Source organism: Hyla sarda, chromosome 1 (assembly GCF_029499605.1).
Source record: "Hyla sarda isolate aHylSar1 chromosome 1, aHylSar1.hap1, whole genome shotgun sequence".
Classification (NCBI taxonomy): Eukaryota; Metazoa; Chordata; class Amphibia; order Anura; family Hylidae; genus Hyla; species Hyla sarda.
Window position 1 is genome coordinate 82,481,973 of NC_079189.1, and position 26,317 is coordinate 82,508,289.

A 26,317-nucleotide genomic window follows, 5' to 3' on the forward strand; every position below is an offset into this window, starting at 1 on the left:
TCCAGAGGTAGCCTGACTGCCATTAGGTACCGAGATGAGATCCATGGGTTGATACATTTTATTTCCATTGATAATTTTTGTGTGATTTTGTTGTCAGCACATTCAATGTAAAGACGAAAGTATTTTATACGATTAGTTCATTCATTCAGATCTAGGATGTGTTATCTTAGTGTTCCCTTTATTTTTCGAGCAGTGTACATCAGATGGCTGGCCAATCTCGCAGCAGGTTCAGCCAACACTTTAAAAATCTGTATGACCAGCTTAAAGGCAAACAAGTTAGTTTTACCTTTTGTACACAAAGATCGTCATACACATTAGATACATGTCAACTGAATTAGTGTCAGTGCAGATTGGATTTCAATGTCCCAATTTTTATGTTGTGTGGGAGTAGACTAAAATTGGCCAAACTCTGTCTTTAGCATGTTCAGCTGACTGTCTAAAGTGTAAAGTGACCTGCTGACATGATGTTGGTGGAGAGAAGGATCAGGCATGTTGGACAGACTCTCATTCTGGGGGAGATAACCTGGCATCAGAGCAGAGAAAATTGGTATAAACTCTGCCACTTTTCTAAAACTTATTTGAGAAGATTGAGCAGCAAATCAGATGACGTCTCTCATTAAGTACCCCTTTAAGATTTTTGTCCATAACAATAATATTATTAAATAATATTTATGTTAAAACGAAGGATGAATTCACACACAGGAATTTATAGAAATGATAACAACCATTTTCTCCCAACTATCAAATCACAATTTTACTAATTCTACTGATGTCTTGGATCTGAACCTGCGTAAAAGTGGCCATACTCAGGCTCTCTGGGAATATCCTTTCCCCAAAGATTGTTTATGAATAGAAGATCTTTTTTGAAGGAAATAACTTTTATCCAAATATGAGAATTTCAAACACAACCCAATTTTTTTTTTAAACACTATAAGTCCTCGCACACACTGCTGAAGTTCAGCTGTCGCAATTCCACTTGCAGCAGAGCCCCATTGTTTTCTATGGGACTTTTCTGCTCTGTGCAAACTCTGAAATGGAATTCCACCTGCAGAACTGCAGAAATTCCACTGGACTGCATTGCAGTCTATCAAGACGGTGCACGTTTGCGTGGTCCTACCGCCGAAGATTTTGACAGCGCCTTTTGCAAGCAGAATTCCACCTGCTAGCAGTGTGGATGTGGCCCAACAGTCTGTTTTGGTCATCTAAATTGATCATTCATTGTTAACTTTTACCAAATTATTGTTTCTGTTGAATCGGTCACCTTTTGTCAATTTTAATCTAATGTGTATGGGTAGATTAGTTGTTCTATTGTTCTTGAATAGTAGAGTAGCTGGTGGGAGAAAGGAATATCTTATTGTGGGGGATCACTTAAAAATGTATCCTGTTCCCACATTAATAAAATATGCCTGGCTGTAAATACAGAACCCTGAATGACATGTTAAAGGGTACCTCTCATCAAAAAGACTTTTGATATATTATAGATTAATGTATGCAGAATAACTTCACAATTGCATGTTATTAAAAAATATGCTTCCTTCTATTTAATTTTCCACTTTGAAGAAATGACCACTAGGGGTCTCCCTACCAGTCCTGGCAGCAAGCATTTCAGACTCATGCTGGAGTCCTAAACACTACGAGCTGCCAGTCTGCTTTGTTCACAAAGGAGAACACTCAGAGCTGCCAGCTTGCTTTGTTCACAGCCTGTTTGGCTGTGAACAAAGCAGGCTGGCAGCTCTGAGTGTTTAGGACTCCAGCATGAGTCAGAAATGCTTGCTGATAGGACTGATCGGGAAAAATACAATAGAAAGGAGCATATTTTTCATTAACATGCTATTGGAAAGTTATTCAACATTCGTTAATCTAAAATATATCAAAAGTTTATTTGATGAGAGGTACCCTTTAATAATAATCTGTTCATTTATCTGATAGGGGACCTTGTGAATAGATGACCTACCATTATATGAAAACTTACATAACACCATGTAGAAATGCTTTCTGAAGTTATGTTTTGTTGTATATTGTCATTTTGCTTGGTTATAATTTATTTTATGAATGTGACCTTACGCAGAGGCAACAACTTACCGCACCTGACTAGCTAAGCATTATGACATTGTTTTTTAAGAGAACTTCCTTTGTAATTCATCTAAAAATACAAACCCTATTTATATTGTCGTAAGAAAACCTCCTGTTGGATGTCCTTTAACATTTCTACCATTATCTCTTTTTTAGATCCAGATGTACCAGCTTTCTCGATTGCTTCATGACTACCACAGAGACCTGTACAACCACCTAGAAGAGTATGAGATTGGGCCTAGTCTGTATGCTGCCCCTTGGTTTCTCACCATGTTTGCATCTCAATTCCCGCTAGGTTTTGTGGCCAGAGTATTTGGTAAGCTTTGTAAACAGCATGTGTGTTTTAGGTTTCTTCACAGATGTGGCGATAAAAGTGTTGGTAGACTTTGGAATGGGAATATAATAAGTTTATGGGTGAAGCTAAGAAAAATGTGACCAGTTTACTGTTACAAGAGGGGCAATTTTGTGAACATTATCCTGTCAAAATAATACATGACTGGCTGTTCTCACACACTCTTGTACTCTCTCATACTCACACACCCTCACACACCCTTGTGTACTCATTGGAGGAGATTTATCAAAACCTGCCAAGAGGAAAAGTTGATGAGTAGCCCTTAGCAACCAATCAGATCACTTCTTTCATTTTTCATAGACCTTTGCAAAAATGAAAGAAGTGAACTGATTGGTTCCTATAGGCAACTCAGCAACTTTTCCTCTGGACAGGTTTTGATAAATCTCCCTCTTACTCTCTCACTCAAACTGTTATTGTAGCAGCAGCCTCGAAAATTTACATATGTTAAACCAGCAATACCTGTGAGATAGCTACATATTTATTGTAATAGGGTATCTAGAAGGTAGATCTGCGCACAAATTATGGATTCATTTGGCTAAAAAATCCACAAAAAAGCACAAATATTTATGTGGCGGAAATACAAGACTGACCCATGGATTTCTGCTTTAGAAGTGCAGTTTGAACTGATGTGGATCCTCATGAGGACTAGCTCCATTGTTCTCCATTGGGGCTAATCCATACTTATTTCTGCAGTGCACAAAATGTTAACATGGGATATACAACATGTGAACAGGGTTGCAGAAACTCAGTTCACAGGCATGAGATGTGGCTTTTGTCATTGAATCCATGCCTAAACCAATGCCAAATCTGACACGTGTGAGCGGGTCCTCACTTGTTAATATATTTTGCTGGGAGATGTGATGCTCATTTCCTGAAGTGGTTTGTCTTTCTATCGTTATGGATGCACTCCTAGAATAACAAATGTTTCTTTCAGAAAACACTTATGGTTATGTGGATTTAAAGGGATATGTGTGCAGATTCCTTGATTAATATTACTAGAGAAGATTACCTTTAGGGTGTTATTGAGAAGATTAATATGGATTTGTATAAACCAAGGTGTTGGAAACTGTATCGATGTTATGTGCTGATATTTCTACAGCTCTATACAGTGTATTGTTGCTTATTCAGATTGTGGATGTGCAGTGGATACTTTCAAAGTATGATCTTGTAGCTCCCTTGACATTAGCTGTTCTCCAAAGGTGAAAGGCCCCATGGTTCTTCTTCTTTAGGGCTAAGTTAAGATGCATACTAGTCTTTGGTAGTTGAAGCATCTGATCCTTTAATTGCTTCTCTAGGTTAACATTTGCGTCCAGTTGTAAAATTAGGAAAACACCAAGTATCCTTGGATGTATCCTGCATACATTCATAAGAAATGTAGCCATATGTGGCCATAGCCATAGGTCAAGTAGCTTCACTTGGCCAACAAAGTGTACAAAGTGTACTAATAGACTATGCTAAGTGTTTGGTTGGTGTCTCTTTAGCTTAATTGACTGTATATTTGTCCAAATTACAGAAACTAGTTTTATTGATAGGAGGATACTACCGAAAAGCAGCTTCATGTACAGATATATCCTGTATATAAATCTTGTTTGATGAATCACAGCCTGAAGAAGAAACTTCATTGTTTGTCACTGCTTCCACATAATACTTGTATAAAAGTCTACTCAATAAATTTGCTCTGGCGTTTTCTACTCATAATAAATAATAGCTTTGGATGATGGCTACCCCCTTAATGTTTCCTTCTGAGCAATGTGTTAGCAGAACATTTACAGCAACTGTTCAAGATATTAGGGCAGGATGGAAATGTCTTGGCATTGGGAAAGGTTTACTGACACACAAGAGGTTGATTTTCTTGGCTGTTATTACAACTGTCCCTGTGTTTCCTCAACTCTGGACACTAAGAAGGAGAAATACATATATTGGTAAAAGAAAACTTTTTATTATCTAATCTTATTTACTAATTTAATAGATATAATGTTTATGGTACTAAAACAATGGGACATAGTTAATAAAAAGTTAATTAAAGGGGTACTCCGGTGCTTAGACATCTTATCCCCTATCCAAAGGATAGGGGATAAGATGCCTGATTGAAGGAGTCCCGCCGCTGGGGACCCCCGGGATCATGCACGCGGCACCCTGTTTGTAATCAGTCCCCGGAGCGTGTTCGCTCCGGGACTGATTACCGACGTCTACAGGGCGGGCGGCGTGTGATGTCATGCCCCCGCCACCGTGTGATGTTACGCTCCGCCCCTCAATGCAAGCCTACGGGAGGGGGTGTGATAGCTGTGGGACTCTAAGCACCGGAGTACCCCTTTAAATGAAACCTTTCACCAGATTTTACCCCATAAAATTGGTCATACCATGTTATGGGCCAATAAATAGTCATTCCTACTATGTCCATGTTATAACAGGCAATTGGTTCAATCCAGAGAAAATAACTGTTAAGCAGCATATGCAAATTACTAGAAAGTAGTCATCAGGGCGGAGTCATGGCCAAAACTAGTACGGCTGTGCATCTGTAATCACACCTCATTGATATGTAAGGAGCTTATGGCTGTATTTAGCCATACAAGTGTTGACTGTGTCTGTGACAGGGTCTGTCCAAAGTGCTTGTCTCAGAAGCAGGCTAAATAGACAGCAGGGGGACCAGAAACAGAAGAATGTGAGCTGCAGAGGAATCAGTGAGGTATTTTGGGTCGACAAGAATAGTTATTTTTTTTTCTATTTCTTCATGGCCCAAGCATTATATTAACTATAATTAAATGATATTGTTTTTAAAGGGATACTCCACTGCCCTAGCATTTGGAACATTTTGTTCTGAAAGCTGGCGGCTGGGGTTGTGACGTCACAGCCACACCCCCTCATGACTTCATGCCATGCCCCCTCAATGAAAGTCAGTGGGAGGCATTGTAGCGGCTACCACAGCCCCTCCCATAGACTTGCATTGAGGGTGTTTGGCATGACATCACGAGGGGCATGGCCATAACATCCTGATCCCCGCACCCAGCGTTCGGAACAAATTGTTCCAAATGCTAGGGCAGTGGAGTACCACTTTTAAGTGCCAGAATACCCTTGTAATAGAGAGGTATCCTCCAGTTGTAGGTGAAGCACCACTGGGGGAGCAGTTTTGATATCAACTAGGCATGGACTAAACCTACAAATTTGTAGGAAGGCACCCAGTGGATTGCCTGTTTTGTTCACTACATTACTATTATGTGACATTGTTATGCATTAGTAGTTAGATGCATTAAAAATGTCTATCATATCATTTTATAAGTCTTGTATTTTAAGTCATGTGGTACAATGTCCTTGCATCAGTGTGGTGAGCCACGGGGTGTGAAGGTGAAGTGTATGGGGCAGATGTTGTAGCCCAGGAGCAAGGTTTTATTAACCCCTAAATGTTCGTGATGTCAGGACATAGTTTTCCCTGTAACCACATGAACGGTAGTACCGCTATCCCAAGGTTAGGCAGGGCAATAATAGTCCAAGACCAGGTTAGGGTTAATGGTAGCTTTACTAAGGTAGACAGATGGAAATAGTCTTTACAGCTAGGCCAGGATCCCAAAGAGGTGGCCAGTAACACAGAAGGACCTCTCAGCTTGCTGGGAATTGTAGTGACTTTGACAGACTTTAGGGCAGCCACGCTAACTATAATTGACTTGACTATAGACTTGACTTGACTGTAGGTAGTGACAGCAGTCATAGAAGACTTGACTTACTGGCTTGTGGCTGTAGGTTTGACTTGAGGCCTCCTGATGTGCTGGACACTAGCTCTGAGACGTCTGGTCTTTACTGTGCCTCAGTAGGAAGTGTGGTAGAAGAGAGAGATGGTTATGGCTCCCCCTCTTATAAAGGGGGCCTGAGCCAGAAGCCCATAGGTCAAGCTGCAGGTCACCTGGTTAGCTGTTTTCTGGGTAACAAACACATCATGTGAACACATTATCATGTGACTAACTCAAAGGTCCTTAAAGGTCCTTTATAACACTATACATAATATAATATAAATAAATATAATATAATAATATAATAAAAATAAAAAATGTATACATTACTATAGGGGAGACACTGCAGGAGAGCCTCTAGGACACAGAGGGACTCAACCTGACAGGGCCTAAGTACTGTACGGGACTATATCCCGTACTGGGACATCACACCAGCATTACATGGTTTTGGTCACTGTGTTACCCTGAGACTATACTAGCCATACACGTAAAAAAATTCTCCTATTTTTGTAACCAGCTTTATAGTGTTTTTACTAGAAACATTATTGGAGGATTTATCAAAACCTTTGCAGAGAAAAAGTTGATCAGTGGCCCATTGCATACAATCGGATCGCTTCTTTTATTTTGAAAAAGGCCTCTGAAAAACAAATAAGTAATCAGATTGGATGACATAGGCAATTGGCCAACTTTTCCTCTGGACAACTGGTCAGCTTAGGTTTTGTTAAATCTCCCCATATGTCTATATCGAGTTTTGAAGGTATCAGTAAAGTAACCATTATCCAAGGACTGATAACCACAGCTATTACTACAGGAAAGTGAGCTATTGATTTTAAACAAAATTTGTAAAACCAGTAAAATGTTTGTATAATTATAAGATTTGTTGTGTACATTCTGGAGAACAATATCAGTGTTCCTGTTGAAGTATGTTACTTCTATTGTGTGAAGGTACAAGTATGTTCAATCTACTCTTTTGGCATACACAAAGACACTCCCTTGCTAAGGGTCAGGCTGCAGGTAAAGGAAGTGTAATACCTAGAAACTCTTCAGGAGGAGGGTGAAAGAAAGGACAACTTGACTATGAACAACATAATAGTTGTGAAAGTACATATCTTAGGTGACATACAAGAAAGCAGCCATGGCTTACAAAAATCTTTTTTTTCTGAGTCACAAGGGACCTGATTGACCCGGAATCGCCGCAAATTGCCGATCTGGATTGCGGTCTCAGCCCCCCCCCCCTTTTTTCACAAGGTGCCTGCTACTGAATTATTTCAGCAGCCATCCCGGTCCGGTCCCCGCCCGGCAGAGACCGAAATTCCCACGGGCGTACAGGTACTCCCTGGGTCCTTAGGTCCCAGGGCGCCAGGGCGTACCTGTACACCCTGAGTCCTTAAGGAGTTAAAGGGGTACTCTGGAGGAGACCGCAGACCGCAATTCAGATCTGCAATTTGCAGCGATTCTGGGTCAATCAGGTCCCTGGTGACTCGGGAAAAAAAAGGTGAAAGGTGCTGTCCGACACGGCACCTATCACTCTTTAGCAGCAGGAGTGAGGTGGCACTGGTTACCGGCCCGACGAATCAGGACGCCTGCTGTGGGGGTGTCCCTAACAGCACCCGCTTCGCCCCTACTCCGGAGGGCGAGAGCGGTTGCCGGGAGTGTGTACCTGTAGTGGGGGCCTCTGATGCCCAGCATCGGCGGCGGGATTGGGGCCCCTGGAGTGGAGACAGCAGGAGCAGCAGCAGGATCACAGGCAGGATGTGCACAGGAGGTAAGGCCGTGTCTTTTGCTGTTGCCTAGCAACAACTTCCAGCATGCACAATTCTGGGAATTGTTGTTATGCAACAGCAGAAGGCACAACTACAAATCTCAATATGCCCTTTGGTAGTTTGTGCATGCTTCAGGTTGTAGTTAGGCAACAGCTGGAGGCACATTTTTTCTATGAAAAAGTTTACCTCCAGCAATTGCATAACTACAACCCCCAGCATGCACAAACTACCAAAGGACATGCTGTGAGTTGCAGTAGTGTGCCCCCAGCTGTTGCATGACTACAAATTTTCTGCTGCAGCTCAAACTCCCAGTGGGAAACTCTCTGTAAACACGCCGTGTGAATGTACCCTAAAAACACTACACTACACCTACACAAAATAAAGGGTAAAACACTACACATACATATACCCCTACACAGTTACCCCCCCCCCCTCCCCCCCAATAAAAATGTCTGGTACGGCACTGTTTCCTAAACGGAGCCTCCAGCTGTTGCAAAACAACAACTCCCAGTATTGCCGGACAGCCATTGACTGTCCAGGCATGCTGGGAGTTTTGCAACAGCTGGAGGCACCCTGTTTGGGAAACACTGCCGTAGGGTAATTTTGCTATCGGAGGCAAGTGTTATTCTAGCATCCGGGTCTGTCCCTATGCGCATGGCACTCTCTCACTTCAGAGCCCTGTTGTATTTCAAGGCAACAGTTTAGGGCCACATATGGAGTATTTGGCTAACAAATTTTGGGGGTCTTTTTCTCCTTTCACCGTTTATGAAAGGATAAAGTTGGTGTCTACTCCAGCATGTTATTTAAAAAAAAAAAAAAAAAAAAAATGTTATATTAACATGCTGGTGTTGCTCCATACTTTTCATTTTCACAAGAGGTAAAAGGAAAAATAGACCCCCAAATACCCCAGAACCGAAATACCCCATATGTGGACATAAAATGCTCTACGGGTGGCTAACAAGGCTGATGATTACAGCGGTTCTGACATAAATAAAAAAAATATATATATATAAACACTCACATGTGACCCCATTTTGGAAACTACACCCCTCACGGAACGTAACAAGGGGTATAGTGAGCCTTAACACCCCACAGGTGTTTGAAGAATTTTTGTTAAAGTTGTACGTGAAAATGAAAAGTTTGTATTTTTTCACTAAAATGCTGGATGTTATCCCAAATTTTTCATTTTTACGAAGGGTAATAGGGAAAAAGCCCCCCAAAATTTGTAACACAATTTCTTCTGAGTATAAAAATACTCCATGTGTGGACGTAAAGTGCTCTGCGGCGCACTACAATGCTCAGAAGAAAAGGAGCGCCATTAGGCTTTTGGTGAGAGAATGTGTCTGGAATTGAAGGCTATGTGCATTTTCAAAGCCCCCATGGTGCCAGAACAGAGGACCCCCTCCCACAAGTGACCCCATTTTGGAAACTACACCCCTCAAGGAATATAACAAGGGGTGCAGTAAGCATTTACACCCCACTGTTGTCTGCCAGATTTTTTTTGAACAGCGGTCCGTGAAAATGAAAAATTTTATTTTTCATTTGCACAGCCCACTGTTCCAAATATCTGTCAAACGCCAGTGGGGCGTAAATGCTCACAGCACCCCTCCCTTATTACATTCCGTGAGGGGTGTAGTTTCCGAAATAGTCAGATGGGGGGGGGGGGGGTCCACTGTTCTGGCACCATGGGGGCTTTGTAAATGCACATGGCCCCCTACTTCCATTCCAGACAAATTTTCTCTCCAAAAGCCCAATGGTGCTCATTTTCTTCTGAGCATTGTGATTCGCCTGCAGAGCACTTTACATCCACATATGGGATATTTCCATACTCTGAAGAAAGCGGTTAAACATTTTGGGAGTTTTTTTCTCCTATTACTCCTTGTGAAAATGGAAAATTAGGGGTAACACCAGCATTTTAGTGAAAAAAATCTAATTTTTCATTTTCATGTCCAACTTTAGCGGAAATTTGTCAAACACCTGTGGGGTGTTAAGGCTCACTGTACCTCTTGTTTCGTTCCTTGAGGGGTGTTTTTACCAAATAGTGTGCCATGTGGGTCTTTTTTTTTTTTTTTTTTTTTGCTGTTCTGGCACCACAGGGGCTTCCTAAATGCGACATGCCTCCCAAAAACTATTTTAGCAAAATTTACTTTCAAAAAGCCAAATGTGGCTCTTTCTCTTCTGAGCATTGTAGTGAACCCACAGGGCACTTTACGTCCACACATGGAGTATTTCCATACTCAGAAGAAATAGGGTTACAACTTTTGGAGGGCATTTTCTCCTATTTACCCTTGCAAAAACTGCATTTTAGTGAAAAAAAATTCATGTACACATCCGACTTTAACGAAAAGTCGTTAAACACCTGTGAGGTGTTAAGGCTCACTGTACCCCTTGTTACATACCATGAGTGGTGTGGTTTCCAAAATAGTATGTTGTGTGTTTTTTTCTTTCTTTGCTGTTATGACACCATAGGTGCTTCCTAAATACAACATGCCCCCCAAAAACCATTTCAGCAAAATTCACTCTCTAAAATCCCATTGTCGCTCCTTCCCCTCTGAGCCCTCTAGTGCACCCACAGAGCACTTGACATCCACATATGAGATATTTCCTTATTTGAGAGAAATTGGGTTACACATTTTGGTGGGGATTTTTCTCCTTTTACCCCTTGTAAAAATTCTAAAACTGGATCTACAAGAACATGTTAGTGTAAAAAATGGAGATTTTGAATTTTCGCCTTCATTTTTCTGCTATTCCTGTGAAACACCTAAAGGGTTAACAAACTTGCTAAATGTCACTTTGTATACTTATAATGGGGTAATTTATGGGGTATTTCTAATATGAAGGCCCCTCAAATTCACTTCAAAACTGAACTGGTCCCTGAAAAATTCAGATTTTGAAAATGTTTTGAAAAATTGGAAAATTGCTGCTGAACTTGAAATGGGCACTGTCAGATACAAAAACTTTTGATATGTTATAAAGCATGCAAAACCAAGAAAACAGTCAAACAACTGCCCCCCACCTGCTTGGACACATACTAGTCCTGCTGTGTCCATGCATCATCACCTATGTTATGGACAAACTTCCTTGATTGACAGCTGTGAGCGCAGGGCTCACAGATGGAGGAAAAATCCTCCCACTGTCAGCTTGTGTCCCGCTACTGTCAGTGAGGACAAGCTGGGAGTTGTAGTTTTTCTAATGCTAGGGGAGATGTGAGCAGACAGCATACTGAGGGAGGGGGCGGAGACCTGCATAGTGAGGCCACGCCCCCTCCCTTTTAGAGGAATTCAGACTAGTGAGCTAAATTAAAAGTGTAATAAAAAAAAAATAAAGGTGCTAGACACATAAAGTAGATGTACATGGTCAGGATTAGGTACTGAGTGATATATTAAAAAAAAAATGATGTCTTCCAAAAGTAAAAACATGTCATAGAAACATAGAATGTGTCAGCAGATAAGAACCATTTGGCCCATCTAGTCTGCCCAATAATGCCAACATAAGGTAGACATATTGTATATGTGAATCAATTTATAATTTATTTGGTATATCTATTTTCCTTACAAACAGAGAGCTTGAAAGTTCGAAAAATATAAAATTTTCAAATTTTTCATGAATTTTTGCATTTTTCACCAAGGAATGATGCAAGTATCGATGAAAATTTGCCACTGTTAAATTATAATGCTACACGAAAAAACTATCTCTGAATCAAATTCATAAGTAAAAGCATCCCAGAGTTATTAATGCTTAAAGTGATAGTGGTCAGATTTCCAAAAAAATGCTCTGGTCCTTTAAGGTGAAAATGGGCTGGGTCCTTAAGGGGTTAAATCACATCAGGTTGCAGATTTTTTAGTATTTTAATAAAATTTACTTAGAGTTTGTAAATGTATCCTGATCTTCAAGCCAAGTCATGGCTATTCCATTACACAACTCCGCTTGGCCAAATTCCTAATATGACCATTGACATTTTAAAATAAATAGGATTCCAGATTTAAAGAATACATTTATAAATTAAATGCAGTTTTCTAGGATATTTAGTTAGATTATTGCCAGATTTACTATAAAACTGATACAGAAAAAAGCCATGCATATGGGAAATAGTGGAGATAGAGAGTCTTATAAATGCTCAAACATTAATAGGTTCAAAGAAATATTTGATGCTTTTTTTTTTTTTTATCCCTACTGTTAACAGGTGTTTACAGTAAGTAGATAATGTATCACCTTTAGTAACATTTATCCCTGACCACATGTGTATTCACTTGACTGTTTCTGTGTTTACCATTGTATGGAGAAGCAGCATGCATGCTTGTCCAGAACTCTATGCACTGCCTATTTGGTATAAGGTATAGGGAATAGGGTCCAATGTTGTAACAATCTGCGGGAGTCCCATCAGTCTCATCTAGAGGTGAATATACATTTTCAGTAACTGACGGCTGACAGATATCTCTCCTGGTTTCTCTACTTACTTGACCATTGGGCACTGCCGATCGTTCATGTTTTGTCTATGGGGAGTAGTAAGCCGCAACCATACTGCTCTGGCGCTAGCTTATGTCAATAGGGCCGGCACCGTCTGGTTCGGCAGCATGGGCACCATAAGATTTATCAGTTATCCTTCGAAGTGCTTTTCTCACCAATTTTCTCACTAATACAGTATGTCATTCTTTGAACAGCAATTAGTTTACATATAGTTAATCTACATAAAACACCTTGCATATTTTGAACTTCTCCTGATTTGCAAACAAAATAGTCCAGAAATTGCTTTCACAATCCGATAAACTTCAGTGCTGAAACGTCTCAGGTTTCGTGACTTATTTAGTGCTGATATTGTTGACTTTCTTTTAGGAAGTGTCTACTTTTACGTCAAGTACTGTGCAGTAGTCAAATGTAGGGAAAACCATTCCACTTTTTAAGAGGTTGGCATACTAACCATATGTATCGCCTGTCCACAAGATCGGTGATAACTATACAATCACCGAGGGTCTGAACCTCTCGATAAAGAGAATGCCTGTCCCAAAGGGCTTTGTGTGGAGCTGTAGTGTGTCGGCTTGACCGCCGCTCTAGTCACTATTAATGGGACTAACCGAAATAGTAAAACACACAGCTATTGCTATCATTGACATAAATAGATAGATATTAGAGTGGTTGGCATACAGGCACACTACCACTTTATGCTCAATGGGCACTTGGTCTGCCATTCTTTCAGTTGGTGGGGGTTCCGGTGGCCAGACCCTCACCAATCACGTATCTCATATGCTGTAGATAAATACTGTCAGTAGGCCAATTCCTTTAAGCTGTTTTAGGATGAGAAAAGATCAGACGCGTGCTAGACTGGCAATGGTTGGCTTTATGTAAAGTTTTAAAATGAATGGGCTCAGTGTGACTGTTCCTCAGCCACAAGGCAAAACAGGATTGTGAATACTAGAATACTTGTTCTTTGTTTGTCTTGGCGGTAGAACTTCTGAGGTTTCATTCTCATAAAACTGATCATACATTTTACTTTTTTTGTAGATATGCTTTATCTTCAGGGATCGGAAGTTATCTTCAAAGTGGCTATGAGCTTGTTGGGCAGTCACAAGCCCTTAATTTTGCAACAAGAAAATCTAGAGTCAATTGTGGAGTTTATAAAGAACACTCTGCCAAATCTGGGATTGGTGCAAATGGAGAAGACTATAAACCAGGTAATGCAGGAGACATCATCTTTTGGTAGAGAAAGTGGGACTATTTGCAAATTTACAGTTGTAAAGTTTTGCTCACATGCTTTCCTAACACAGCATCCGATGGTGCATGTCACATTTATTTTTATTAGACTCATATAAAATACAACAGAAACAAATTGTGATGAAATATAAGGCATTGGGAGTTACAACTGGGCCCCAAAAAAGGCTTTGCACAACTCTGATGTTTTATGAACCCTTTTAAGGGTGGGTTCACACCACGTTTTTCAAGTAAGTTTTGAAAACGTATGGAACTGTATTGAAAACCGTATACATAGACAAATAATTGAAAACCATATGCACCCGGATGCATCCAGTTGCGTACGGTTTTCTTGCAATACGGTTTTCTCCCGTACTCAAAACCGTAGTTGACCTCGGTATTGTCTCCGGTTTAAAAACCGTACTGCAACCGCATAAGTTTTTTTTAACATGTACATCAATGGGAAACGCACATGTATACGGTTCCATACGGGAAATCGTATACGATTTTTACTTTGCACATGCGCGTTTGCATCCTAAAGTCCGCACCCAAGACCCCTCCCATTAAAAATGGACAACATTTTCAAAAACATATGTTTTTTTTTTTTTTTTTTTAAATGGAACTGTATGCACTTTTAAAAACAGTATATGGTTTACATTTTCCCCATACTGTTCCATCCGTTTTTTTGCCATACGGTTTTCTTTAGAAAAACTGATTGAAAACAGTATGGCAAAAACGTGATGTGAACCCAGCCTTATTCAGCCATATGCATGACCCCGAGAACTGGAGGGGCATTTAACTTAGAAGCAGTATCATAGGATATTTTATATAGTCCTGAGTAAAGCATAACGTTATTTTATGTAATATATAAAAAGTGGTTGTCACTACGTACTTGCTCAACGCTGATGTGTATACATTTTTCAGCATGCTGGGTACTGGCCATATGATGCGCCAATACCCAGAGTAGGCGATCACAGCTGTACTGGCTCCTGCGTCAGCGCAGGCACATCATGTAAAATGTTGTCTTTGTGCCCCTCCTCAAAGCCAGCAGGTAAACCATGCCTACAGAGATGCTGCATTCATTGTTTGGTGTAATATTAGGTGAAAACATGCGCATGTGATGGCATTATTGTTGAGTTTTGTACTTTTTGTTGGTCATGTCCTGTGATCTAGAATAGTGAAAACAGGGAGAAGATAGTCCTCAAGTGTTGACTTAGGGATATGTGGCAGGGGAGAAAGAAAAAGAATGTTGAAGAAAAGAACAAGGAAGGAAAGGGAAGAAGAGAGAAGGAAAAGAGGACGGCACAATGAGAGCAGCAAAGGAAAGAAAAGACAGAGAAGAAAAGAAAAGAAAAATGCAGCTAATCACCAGGGTGGTAAAAACTATTTATTAAATATAAACTGGATTGTTAAAGGGGTATTCCAGAAGAAAAAAGTTTGTCAACTGGCTCCAGAAAACAGATTTGTAAATTACTTCTATTAAAAAAAATCTTAATCCTTCTAGTAGTATCAGATGCTGAAGTTGAGTTTCTGTCTGACAACAGTGCTCTCTGCTGACATCTCTGCTTGTCTCAGGAACTGTCCAGAGTAGGAGCGAATTCCCATAGCAAAACTTTAATGCTTCGGACAGTTCCTGAGACGAGCAGAGGTGTCAGCAGAGAGCACTGTTGTCCAACTCGGGCAGCTGATACTGTAACTACTGGAAGGATTAAGAATTATTAAGTAATTTACACATCTGTTTAACTTTCTGGAGCCAATTGATATATAAAACATTTTTTTTTCCTGGAATACCCCTTTAAGTGGGTGGATAGGCCACAGGGCCCGTGCAGCCAACCTCTCACTCAATGTAAACACCAAATTAGTAAAATCATATAAAAAGACAAATCTAAATACACATATAAAACCCCTTTTACTCTATAGTATGAATGTCCAAAGAATAACGGATAAAGGTCTGTATATAAATAGTCAATAGTAATAATGCACTATCCAGATTCAGCACTTGTGGATAAAAGAAAGTTCCAAATTATGTATAGAGAGAAAATGTATCCACTGTATAGAACAACAATTGTCCTGTAATTGAAGTAAAGTTCCAACAATCGGCAGTACTGTGTCCTGTACAAGCACTATGGCCCCGATTTATCTAAGAATGTCTACGGTAGAGCTATTTTCCCACATTTATTTGGGTGGTGGGTTTGACTAGTGTGCATCTTATTTATCAAGAAGGTGCAGCAGGATAATTAATTTTGCGCAGCTCTGCTGTGGCGGGAAAAGCTCTACCACATACACTTTTTCTAGACGCTTGTGAGGGAGCGAAGTAGACACTTTCCCGGGTCCTGAATTTGGCAGGTTAGGTGTTTTTATTTACTTTCACAGAGCTGTAGGGACATTTTTACTTGCATTGAAGACGCTACAATCAATTTGATTGCGCTGTCTAAGGGGTTAAAGCGGGGCATCATCATGATGTCTGGCATTAGAGATGGGTCCTTGTGGCAGCCACTAGGACCACCCAGCTATGACACACTGAGCGCGTGTCATAGAAGGGGAGTGGGACACTATCGTCCACAAGAGGTTAAAGGTTGAATTGTGGAAAGTAGAAGTGATTCTCACGCCTACTGGTAGGTCGTGTAGCTTTGCACCTAAAAAAGCGACTTTTGACAAAAGTCGCAAATGATAAATACGTGACCACTGCACGGTCAAAAAGAAAAAGTTCTACAGGTAGGCAAAAAGAGTGAAACAGTCTATATCAAAAGTCGTAAATATGCTGCTTGTGCCTGAACTGCGCCAAAACATAGACAAAAAATGATAAATCTCCCACAATGTGCTCTAAATCTGTCCTCTGAGGACCATGTCCTCTGCTGTGGCGTGATGTTCTATAGCCGGTGCTCGAGCTGTAACGCTACCACCTTACTAGTGGTGGCTGTCAAGCAGACTGGCGCATTCAGCGGGCATTCACAGCGAGTGGTGTAAAGTCTCCTCGTGTGCAAAGCAAAATCCAGCGGATATGCATATATATTTTATATACATATTTTTTATATTTTTATATTTTACATTTTACATAGATATGTATGTCCAATTTTAGGGATATCATCCATGTTATGTCCGTGCCCTATATTTTGGGGATCTTTCTGTTTATTTTATTTGCACATCTCGATATGCTTATTCATTTGAATTTACATATATATTCTTTCTGGACATTCATTTTGGCTGATATTACCTCCTGCTCATTCCTCTTCTTTTCTATTGTATTCTCCATTCTGTTCAATGTTCCTTTCAGCTGGATTTTGCTTTCCACTTTTTCTATTTCACTTTTCCCTATTCCTTTCACTCCATCTCACCCTTTTTGGTAAACCACTAGGGTATAAAAAGACTGCAATCCCCATTCTATGCTACCTACTGAGGAAAGGAGACTATTCCTGAAACGTGTCTAGCCATAACTCTATGTATCGTACCTATCCAGACAGCCAACATCTAGCACCGGTGACACGGTAATTAAGCGCTTCTCTTCACGGCCATTACAGCAAAGCAGCACTTTTCTGTTACAGCGCACCCGCCACTCGCACACGAGACTTTACACCACTCGCTGCGAACGCTCGCTGAATGCGCCAGTCAGCTTGACAGCCACCACTAGTAAGCTGGTAGCGTCGCAGCTCGAGCACTGGCTACAGGACATCACGCCAAGGCAGATCGGGTGAGCGAGGACATTGTCCTCAGAGGACAGATTTAGAGCACATAGTGCTTGTACAGGACACAGTACTGTCGATTGTTGGAACTTTACTTAAATTACAGGACAATTGTTGTTCTATTCAGTGGATATATTTCTCTCTATACATGATTTGGAACGTTCTTTTATCCACAGGTGCTGCATCTGGATAGTGCATTATTACTATTGACTATTTATATACAGACCTTTATCCATTATTCTTTGGACATTCATACTATAGAGCAAAAAGGGTTTTATATGTTTATTTTTATTTTGTCTTTTTATGATTTTACAGATTTGATGTATACATTGAGTGGGAGGTTGGCTGCACGAACCCTGCAGCCCACCCACCCACTTAACAATCAAGTTTGTGGTTTCTCTGGGTGCGAAGATGAGGTGTATGGGGCAGATGTTGTAGCCCAGGGGCAAGGTGTTATTAACCCCTAAATGTTCATGATGTCAGGATATGGTTTTCCCGGTAACCACCTGAACCGTAGTACAGCTATCCAAAGGTTAGGCAGGGCAATAATAGTTCAAGACCAAGTTAGGGTTAACAGTAGCTTTACTGAGGTAGACAGATGGAAATAGTCTTTACAGCTAGGCCAGGATCCCAGAGAGGTGGCCAGTAACACAGATGGACCTCTCAGCTTGCTGGGACTGGAAGTGACTTTGACAGACTTTAGGACAGCCATGCTGACTATAATAGACTTGACTATAGACTTGACTTGACTGTAGGTAGTGACAGCTGGCATAGATGACTTGACTTACTGGCATGTGGCTGTAGGTAGGCTTGAGGCCTCCAGATGTGCTGGATACCAGCTCTGAGACCACTGGTCTTTACTTTATCTCAGGATCAAGAGTGGTAGAAGAGAGAGATTGTAATGGCTCACCCTCTTATAAAGGGGGGGCTGAGACAGAAGCTCATAGGTCAAGCTGCAGGTCACCTGGTTAGCTGGTGCTCTCTGGGTAACAAACACATCATGTGAACACACTATCATTTTACTAACTCAAAGGTCCTTAAAGGGTCCTCATCCTGCCATCCTCTTTTCCTTCTCTCTCCTTCCCTTTCCTCCCTTGTTCTTTTCTTCAATATTCTTTTTCTTTCTCACCTGCCACATATCCCTAAGTCAACACTTGAGTACTGTCACCTCCCTGTCTTCAATATATGTGCATACACGTTTAGGCACTTGGGGTATATAGTGCCCAACAGTTAACCTTGGTTTTACCATTATTTGTCTTGAGTTGCACTCCGCTCTTCGGCTGTTTTCCTACATACTGATCTAGAATAGTATTTATCCTTCTTTTACTCTTTTTAGGTTTTTGAAATGGACATTTCAAAGCAATTGCAAGACTATGAGGTAGAATATCATGTACTGCAAGATGAACTGATCGATTCTTCTCCTCTCAGTGACAACCAGAGAATAAATAAGTTAGAAAAAGCAAATAATACCTTACACAAACAGAACTTTGACCTGTTGGAGGAATTGCAGGTATGTACATAGCAGAAGATACAAATGACCTAGTTTGTCACAATGTGGCATGTTTTTTTTTTTTGCTGAATCAGTGTTTGTCTTCTGTATTTGCTCTCCTGTAGGTGTCTTAAAGGGGTATTCCGCCCTTAGACATCTTAACTCCTATCCAAAGCATAGGGGATAAGATGTCTGATTGCGGTGGTCCCGCCGCTAGGACTCTCTACCTCTTCCCCCCCCCCCACCAGCAATCTCCGTGTGGTGTGATTGCTCCGTCTCGGAAACCCCAAGTTTCTGGGTCTGGAGCAGCACAGAATACTGGGTGCTGCATGGAGATCAAGGGGGGGTCCAAGCGGCAGGACCTCCGTGATCAGACATCTTATTGCCTGAGTGGGTTGTCATTCCTGCACCTCTCCAAGGGTAAGGGGGGGGGTACCACTGTACTCTGAGTATGGTTGAGTAACTGGACCCCATTCTAGAATTGCGTGGGGAGTGGTCTGACCGCTTGGACCCCCTGTGATCACTTATCACGTATCCTGTGGTTTTAGTCACACAGAGTACCCCTTTTAAAGGATTATTTTTGAGTAATTAACTCTGCTTTAGGAAAACATGCAAAAAACATAGTACAAATGTAGCAGGCAAGAGTTTTGTTAAATAAACTCGGCATGGCTTATTTGTTACAGTACATTGTGGCCATTTGTCTTTTTTGATATCCAAACTCCCAAAGTTCTCTTCATCGGGTTACCTAACTAAGACTCATTCTGTGATATGGTAATTTTTATATCGGAGTCAGAAAAGTAATTTCACTTTTTGAACACCAAAAAGTCTCTGGGTCAGACCACCTCCACCAGAATGAGGGACAGCTGATACATCCCAGAACAGTCTTGTCAGCTCTATATTCTACTGAGTTCCAGATTGGTATTTTGCAAAGCTGTTTTATTGGAGTCACCCTATAAGATGTGGGTTTCCCCCTCCCAAAAGGAGCTATACATACATTGTCTGCCATTAGTTGGTTTTGTCTAAACTGCCTACGTAGCTAGTACTGTAGAGATGAGCGAAGTTACAGTGATTCGATTTGTCACGAACTTCTCGGCTCGGCAGTTGCTGACTTAAGCCTGGGCTGGAATAGATGGATACCATCCTAGGAGAGAGTCTCCAGCCCACCGGAGCACCTGAAAGCTGAACTAATTCATGCAGGCTAAAGTCAGCAACTGCCGCGCCGAGAAGTTTTTGACGAATCGAATCACTGTAACTTCGCTCATCTCTAGTAGCTGTATTGTGTTTGGAAATACATCCTGTCATTGTACCATTATCCCATTGGTTACTATTCTACTGTGGACATAAATAAAAGGGATGAGCGGCATCAGTGCAGTGCTGGTTCTGGCCTACCATCATGTTTAGCTGTGTGTGTTGTCTGTTTTATTTTTTTTATTTTTTTAAGGAATGTCAGCTTACAGACATGGGGTCATGACTCCTTCTAATGGGGATCATGAAAAGTACCATGACATTTGGTGAATTAAGCTTAACAATTTGTGCCCAAGTGTCTCTGAAATTCCAACCCTGCCCACTCCCTGCACATACATCCACCACACCTTAAAGGGGCATTCCTGTATAAAATTTAGGTTTTTATATGTTGCTGGGACTGGGGTAAAAATGAAGAAAAAAAATGTATAACTATCTACCCTTGTCCTCCTTGTTTCCTAGAACAGATGTCTCAGCAGAACTTGCCTGCTCAGCTAATCATTGGCTGAGACGTGTCACCACTGCAGCCATTTGCTCAGCAGGCAGGTCCTGCTCAGATGTCCCGTATTAGAAGCAAGGAGAAGATACATGTAAAGTTACTTACTCTCTGTTTTTGTATAAATGCAATTGGGCAGTAGTTGAACATACAAGTTTTAACAGGAGCTAAAATGTTATTACTTTCCTTAATTCTAGGCGATCCACTGGTCAATTTCTGGCTTCATTCAGATTCAACCCAATAGCTTTTTTTCCCCACTTTAAGTAGACAAGCCATGTCATTAGGGCGTCTACTAAAGGGCATGGTTGACCTGTATACAGCAGTCACACCTTATCACATGCCCTGGTTACATGGCCTGCAAGCAGGGAGAAAGCCATTGGTTGCGTCAGAAGGGAACTGGAAGTGACCACCCAGGATCAAAACAAGAAAAAATGTTTTAGATCTCATGACACCCCATTTTCATGTGTATGGGTAAGCTTTCTGTTACAATGTGCAGCAATTTTCCACTTAAATCCATATATTAACATATTCATTCTTCTATTCTTTGTCTTTGTCAGGCATCTAAGGGCAGAATCCAAATACTAGAGTCAACGATAGATAACTTACAGGCCAATGAAGTCAAATTAAAGCAGTCTGTCTCTACCTTAGAGCTGGAGCGATCCGCCTTACTATACACAATTGAGGAACTAAAAAAACAGATTCAGAAGTCTCAAGATAATCCTCTTCAAATAGAAGATGATCCTTAAGAACATTTCCAATACCATGAAGAACTGTGATTTTTACGAAAGATGTCCAAGCCATGTTCTTCCTTATCCATTGCACATTTCTCCAATTTAAAGATAAGGAGGATCTCATGTCTCAGAAAGAAATCTTCTGACATTTTATTTTAATGTTTTATCATTGTGGGGTTTTATATTTTTTTGTAGACGTCTCCTGCTCATTCCTGGTTTCTCTTTCATAGTTAATTCCATGCTATTTTATATTGGCCTAGCAAGGGAAATCATGGTTTTGGAAAGGGAGTGTATTTAAAAAAAAAAAAAAAAAAAAAAAAACAACTAAAGACTGTTGTAGTTGAGAGAATGCGAGATATCATCTACAAAGCATAGTGAAGGAGCCCTTTTGTGAGCTGAGCTAATATGTAGTCCTTACTAGCTAATCTTATTACATGGAGGTTGGATATTTCCACAAACCAAAATTTTTATCTTTTTTTTCCGTAAACATTAATGCTGAGGTCAGTCAGTTCTCCCATTTATTCCAATTTGTTTATTCCAAGTATTGTGAGGATCTTTAGTGGGCTAAACATGCTGTTGGTTTGCAGAACAGATTAGGTTTCTTCACACTACTTCACCAATAACGTGAACAGGAACTAGAGTCTAGGAACAGGATCAAGTCAAGTTCCCACGCGAATACTATTTTATAGATAAAGATACACTATATTTCCTAATGTGTCTTGTAAAAATGCCCTGTTGCCCAATACAACAGGCGATACTAAAACTGAAATCTATATAGGAAGCTAAGCTGCTTCCATGTTTTAAAAGTGTATGCAATCCAAATCATTGATGCAAAGTCTCAGTTCTAGTTACTATAGAATGTATTTTATGTACATTTAAATGTGCAACAAGGAGGAGTCCTAAAATTAACGTTTTAGGTGGGTATATATCCTTCCCCGCGCCAGTTCAAAGTAGGAAAATTGCCTAGCACTTGTGTGCAAGCAGTTTATACACAAATGGGCCTTGCACAATTTTGCCACCTTGCGCTGGCGCAGGGAATGATTAATTTCTCCCAAAATGTTAATTTTAGGACTCCACATTGTCGCACTCCTTGTTGCAGATTTTTTTTTTTACCTAAATATTTATAACTGTATATTATATATATTTTAAAATTTTCTTTTAAATAAGTATTATTAAGTGTTGAGTTTTAACAAACATAACCATACCTTTTGGTTGTTTGCTTTGGAACCAAATCTTTTCCTCACTCCTAGGTGTTGTACATTTTAGGCTGGATTCATAAGGTGAAGTTTTTTTTCTTTTGCATTATCATTTTTGGAAGGTCAGAGGTAAAAAAAATTCACCCTAAATATACTTGGGTTTTTACTGTGAGGTGCCTTGGTTTTGCATTACAGATTTTGACTGTGCAGTTTTCACAGGTGAAACTTTAAAATGTGTCACCTATGAGTTTTCAATAACCTCATTGTAAAACCATAGCGTTCCATAGAAAAAATGCATATGTTTTGTGGTGAATTTTTCTCCTTTGACTTTTTGGACCGTGATAAAAATGTGAAAACAAATGTAACATCTGTACCCAGCCTTACTTTGGTAGCTGGTTACAAAGCTCTGCCTAGATATATTCATTATCCTAACAAATGTCACATAGGCCACAGTCAAAATCCATTCATTGATATAATTATGGCTAACTGAATATTCGTACATGTATTCCATAATCTGAATCATCACTCATAAAGGTCATATACTGTATATACAGATTATTTGTTCAACACAGTGTCAGAGAGGCTGAGTTGAGCCACAACATGCATGCCTCCTCCCTCCCCCCACCCCTCCCTGTCTTGACTGATTTGAGTACAGGGCTTGTCTCCCAGGACTAAGCTATGTACATAAAACAGTTAATACAGGCAGGTGTGGGGGAGGGAGGAGGCATGCATGCTGCAGCTCACACAGCCTCTTTTGACACCTTGCTTTGAGAATGATTAAGATCTGACAGATTCCTATTAAATGCAAGCCACCATTACTCACAACAGATTTTCAAGCCTGTTTGGTAATTGTTCAAATTAATGGAAATTACTTTCACTGATTGAAACCTATTGTTAAATGGAACCTCGAAGCTGCTGGTGTCCTTGTTTACTGGCAGAAATTGAATAGTGATTGTGGAAGGCCCAGATGATCATACACAGTGTTTATCATTCATAGGCAATATGCAGGAGAAGCATCAGGCATTGCACAATTGCCTCTGCAATACTACTTCCTGGTTAACCCTTAGATGTCACTCCAGCTGTTAATGCTGGTAACCCAGGCAAAACTATACCATAATGCTGCTAAACATGTACCATGTAGTTTATTTTAATTATTATCTAATCTAAGTTAAAGGGGTACTCTGGTGGAAACTGGCTGTATACTACAGAGGAAATTCTTATCTTTTTGGATTTATTTTCTGTCTTGACCACAGTGCACTCTGCTGACACCTCTGTCCATTTTAGGAACTGCCCAGAGCAGCATATGGCTGGGTTCACATCACGTTTTTGCCATACTGTTTTCAATCCATTTTTTTAAAGAAAACCGTATGCCAAAAAAACGGATGGAACAGTTTGGGAAAAAGTAAACCGTATGCGTTTTTAAACAGTATACTGTTTTTAAAAGTGCATACAGTTCTGTCTGTTTTTATAGGGAAAAAAAACATACGTTTTTGAAAATGTTGTCCATTTTTAATGGGAGGGGTCTTGGGTGGGGACTTTAGGATGCAAATGCGCATGTGCAAAGTAAAAACCGTATATGTTTTCCCGTATGGAACCGTATACATGTGCGTTTCCCATTGACGTCCATGTTAAAAAAAAAAAAAACTTATGCGGTTGCAGTACGGTTTTTAAACCGGAGACAAAATCGTGGTCAACCATGGTTTTGACTCCAGTTTAAAAACCGTACTGCAACCGCATACGTTTTTTTTTTTTAACATTGACGTCAATGGGAAACGCACATGTGCGACCTTTTCTCTCTTTCTTGGATTATTTTGCAACACAGTTGGACTTGACTAGGTCAGCACTTCCATTTGTGCAATATACAGCTTCCCAGCTGCAGGTTCATTAAGACTCCTTGCTCACGCTGCTGCGTTAAGGACACAGTACAAGTAGTGCCAGTTCATTCTCACACATTTAATTACAAATCTGTTTCTTTCTGGCACCAGTTGATTTAAAAAAAAAAAGGTTTCCACCAGTGTACCCCTTTAAAGGAATGCTCCGTGCAAAATTGATATATCGTAGTATGTCTAGTGCATGGCACAGATTGTATTTGATGTAATATGATGCAATGCCCACTAGCTATAACAGGTATACACAAGCTTTTTATTTTTTCTTAATGCTAGCACCCATTTAAGTATCCTTTAAAATATTTAGGATTAACAATTTAAATGCACAACTTTTGTGTTACTTTGTGTGTAATGCCTGTATGGCATGTATGTCAGGATGGAACTGTTTTGCCCCATCCACCTATATTGTAATATTGAGGATTGTTGGGGCATAATATGCACTATATGTGGAAAACAAATTTGTGACATCTGAACATACCCCATCAGCAGAGCTTTACATAGATTTAGCAGTTGTAAGCAGACATTATAATCTATGTTGGTTATTCTTCACAGACACTTCTGCAATTTTCTCCTTTGCAACATACCGCTGCATTGTTTTCATATTTTTATCTTCTCTCTGTTAAAAGATAAAACCGTTCAATTTCAGAAAAGATTATAGGCTTGAGATTGGAATAAACATATGAAGTGTTCAGTTATTGGGTCATTTGTAAAAAAAAAAAAAAAAAAAAATTACTTTTGTTATGTTTAACTGTCATTTAGTACACATTTCTCACTCTCAGTAACATTTAGATTTTTGTGTGAAGCAATCTACTTTAATTTATATTATTTTAAAAGTGCCTTACATTATATTTTTTTTTACTAAAATGTATTTGTTTTTTTTTCATCTGAGAGTCCAGATGTTACAGAAATTACCACACGTGTATTCTACTAATCCCCCTCCTGTTCCCAAATCATAGTAATGGAGTCTATGAAGCGAAGATCTGGCATACCCTCTATAGCAGTGGTCTCCAAAGTGTGAAGCTCCAGTTGTAGTTATGCCACATATGGAGGTCCACAGTTGGGAGACCACTGCTTTAAAGGATAATTGCATTAGGAATTTGGTGGCCACAACCTTTCCAACAAAGTGGCTATTCTGAATCAAGAATGTGGAAGAGTTTCTGTTCTATACGGAGCTGCGTCTCTAGTTTTGCAAACCTCCGGAGACGTGACGTCACACCACGCCCCCTCCATTCATGTCTAAGGGAGGTGGTGTTAAGGCCATCTTGCCCCATCCCATAGACATGAATGGAGGGGGCGTGGTGTGACGTCACGTCCCCAGTCCCGGAAACCTGGAGGTTTCCGAAACTATAGACACAGCCCTGCATAGAATGCGGGTGCTGCAGGGAGATCGCGGGGGGTCCCAGCAGGCCCCCCACGATCAGACATATTATCCCCTATCCTTTGGATAGGGGATAAGATGTTTTTGCCCAGAATACCCCTTTAAGATCTAAGCTTCTATTCTTGGACCTTTATGGTAGGGTCCCACGCAGTGTATCTGCAGTGTATTTCATGCTGTGGATGCTTTGATGCCAGTCACTAGAGCAAGCTCCCTTCTGCAGCTGTGTAGCCCTGTGTGTCTGCTTATAGCAGATCTGCAGCAGACACACAGGGCTACCTGGCCGTGGCACGGAGCTAGTGTCTGATCGCGGGGAGGTCCGAATGCTGGGACCCCCGCAATCTCCTGCACAGGGCCACGGCTCTGCCGCTACTCTCTCGCGCAGGAAGTGTGTCGGCCGCAGCATGACGTTGCGGCCGACACCCCTCTCAATGTATCTCTATGGGAGAGGCGGGGATGCAGCGTTCGTGCCTCCCTGCCTCTTCCATAGAGCTGTATGGGGAGGAGGTGTACCCAGTGAGGTCAACTTGACAATGTGGGGGCCCCTTTCTGGAGATCACCTCCCCGAAGACTCCCTGTGATCAAACAGGAAGTTGTTTTCACTGCATATGTCCTTTAAGTGGCATT

The 26,317-nt window shown here is 40.7% G+C and overlaps 1 protein-coding gene across 5 annotated transcripts in view; it reads left to right on the forward strand.

The window, feature by feature from the left end:
* TBC1D1 (TBC1 domain family member 1) overlaps positions 1–24,058 on the forward strand; it is a 254,893-nt gene extending 230,835 nt beyond the window's left edge. For 2 of the 5 annotated variants that reach the window (XM_056556519.1, XM_056556526.1), the window contains 4 exons: positions 2,230–2,389; positions 13,410–13,579; positions 18,612–18,785; positions 21,060–24,058. In XM_056556519.1, coding sequence (XP_056412494.1) covers positions 2,230–2,389; positions 13,410–13,579; positions 18,612–18,785; positions 21,060–21,248 — 693 coding nt within the window. In that variant the 3' untranslated portion in view covers positions 21,249–24,058. The remainder of the gene's footprint in view (positions 1–2,229; positions 2,390–13,409; positions 13,580–18,611; positions 18,786–21,059) is intronic. The other 3 variants (XM_056556534.1, XM_056556543.1, XM_056556552.1) reach the window with 2 other exon arrangements.
* The last annotated feature ends 2,259 nt before the right edge of the window (positions 24,059–26,317 follow it).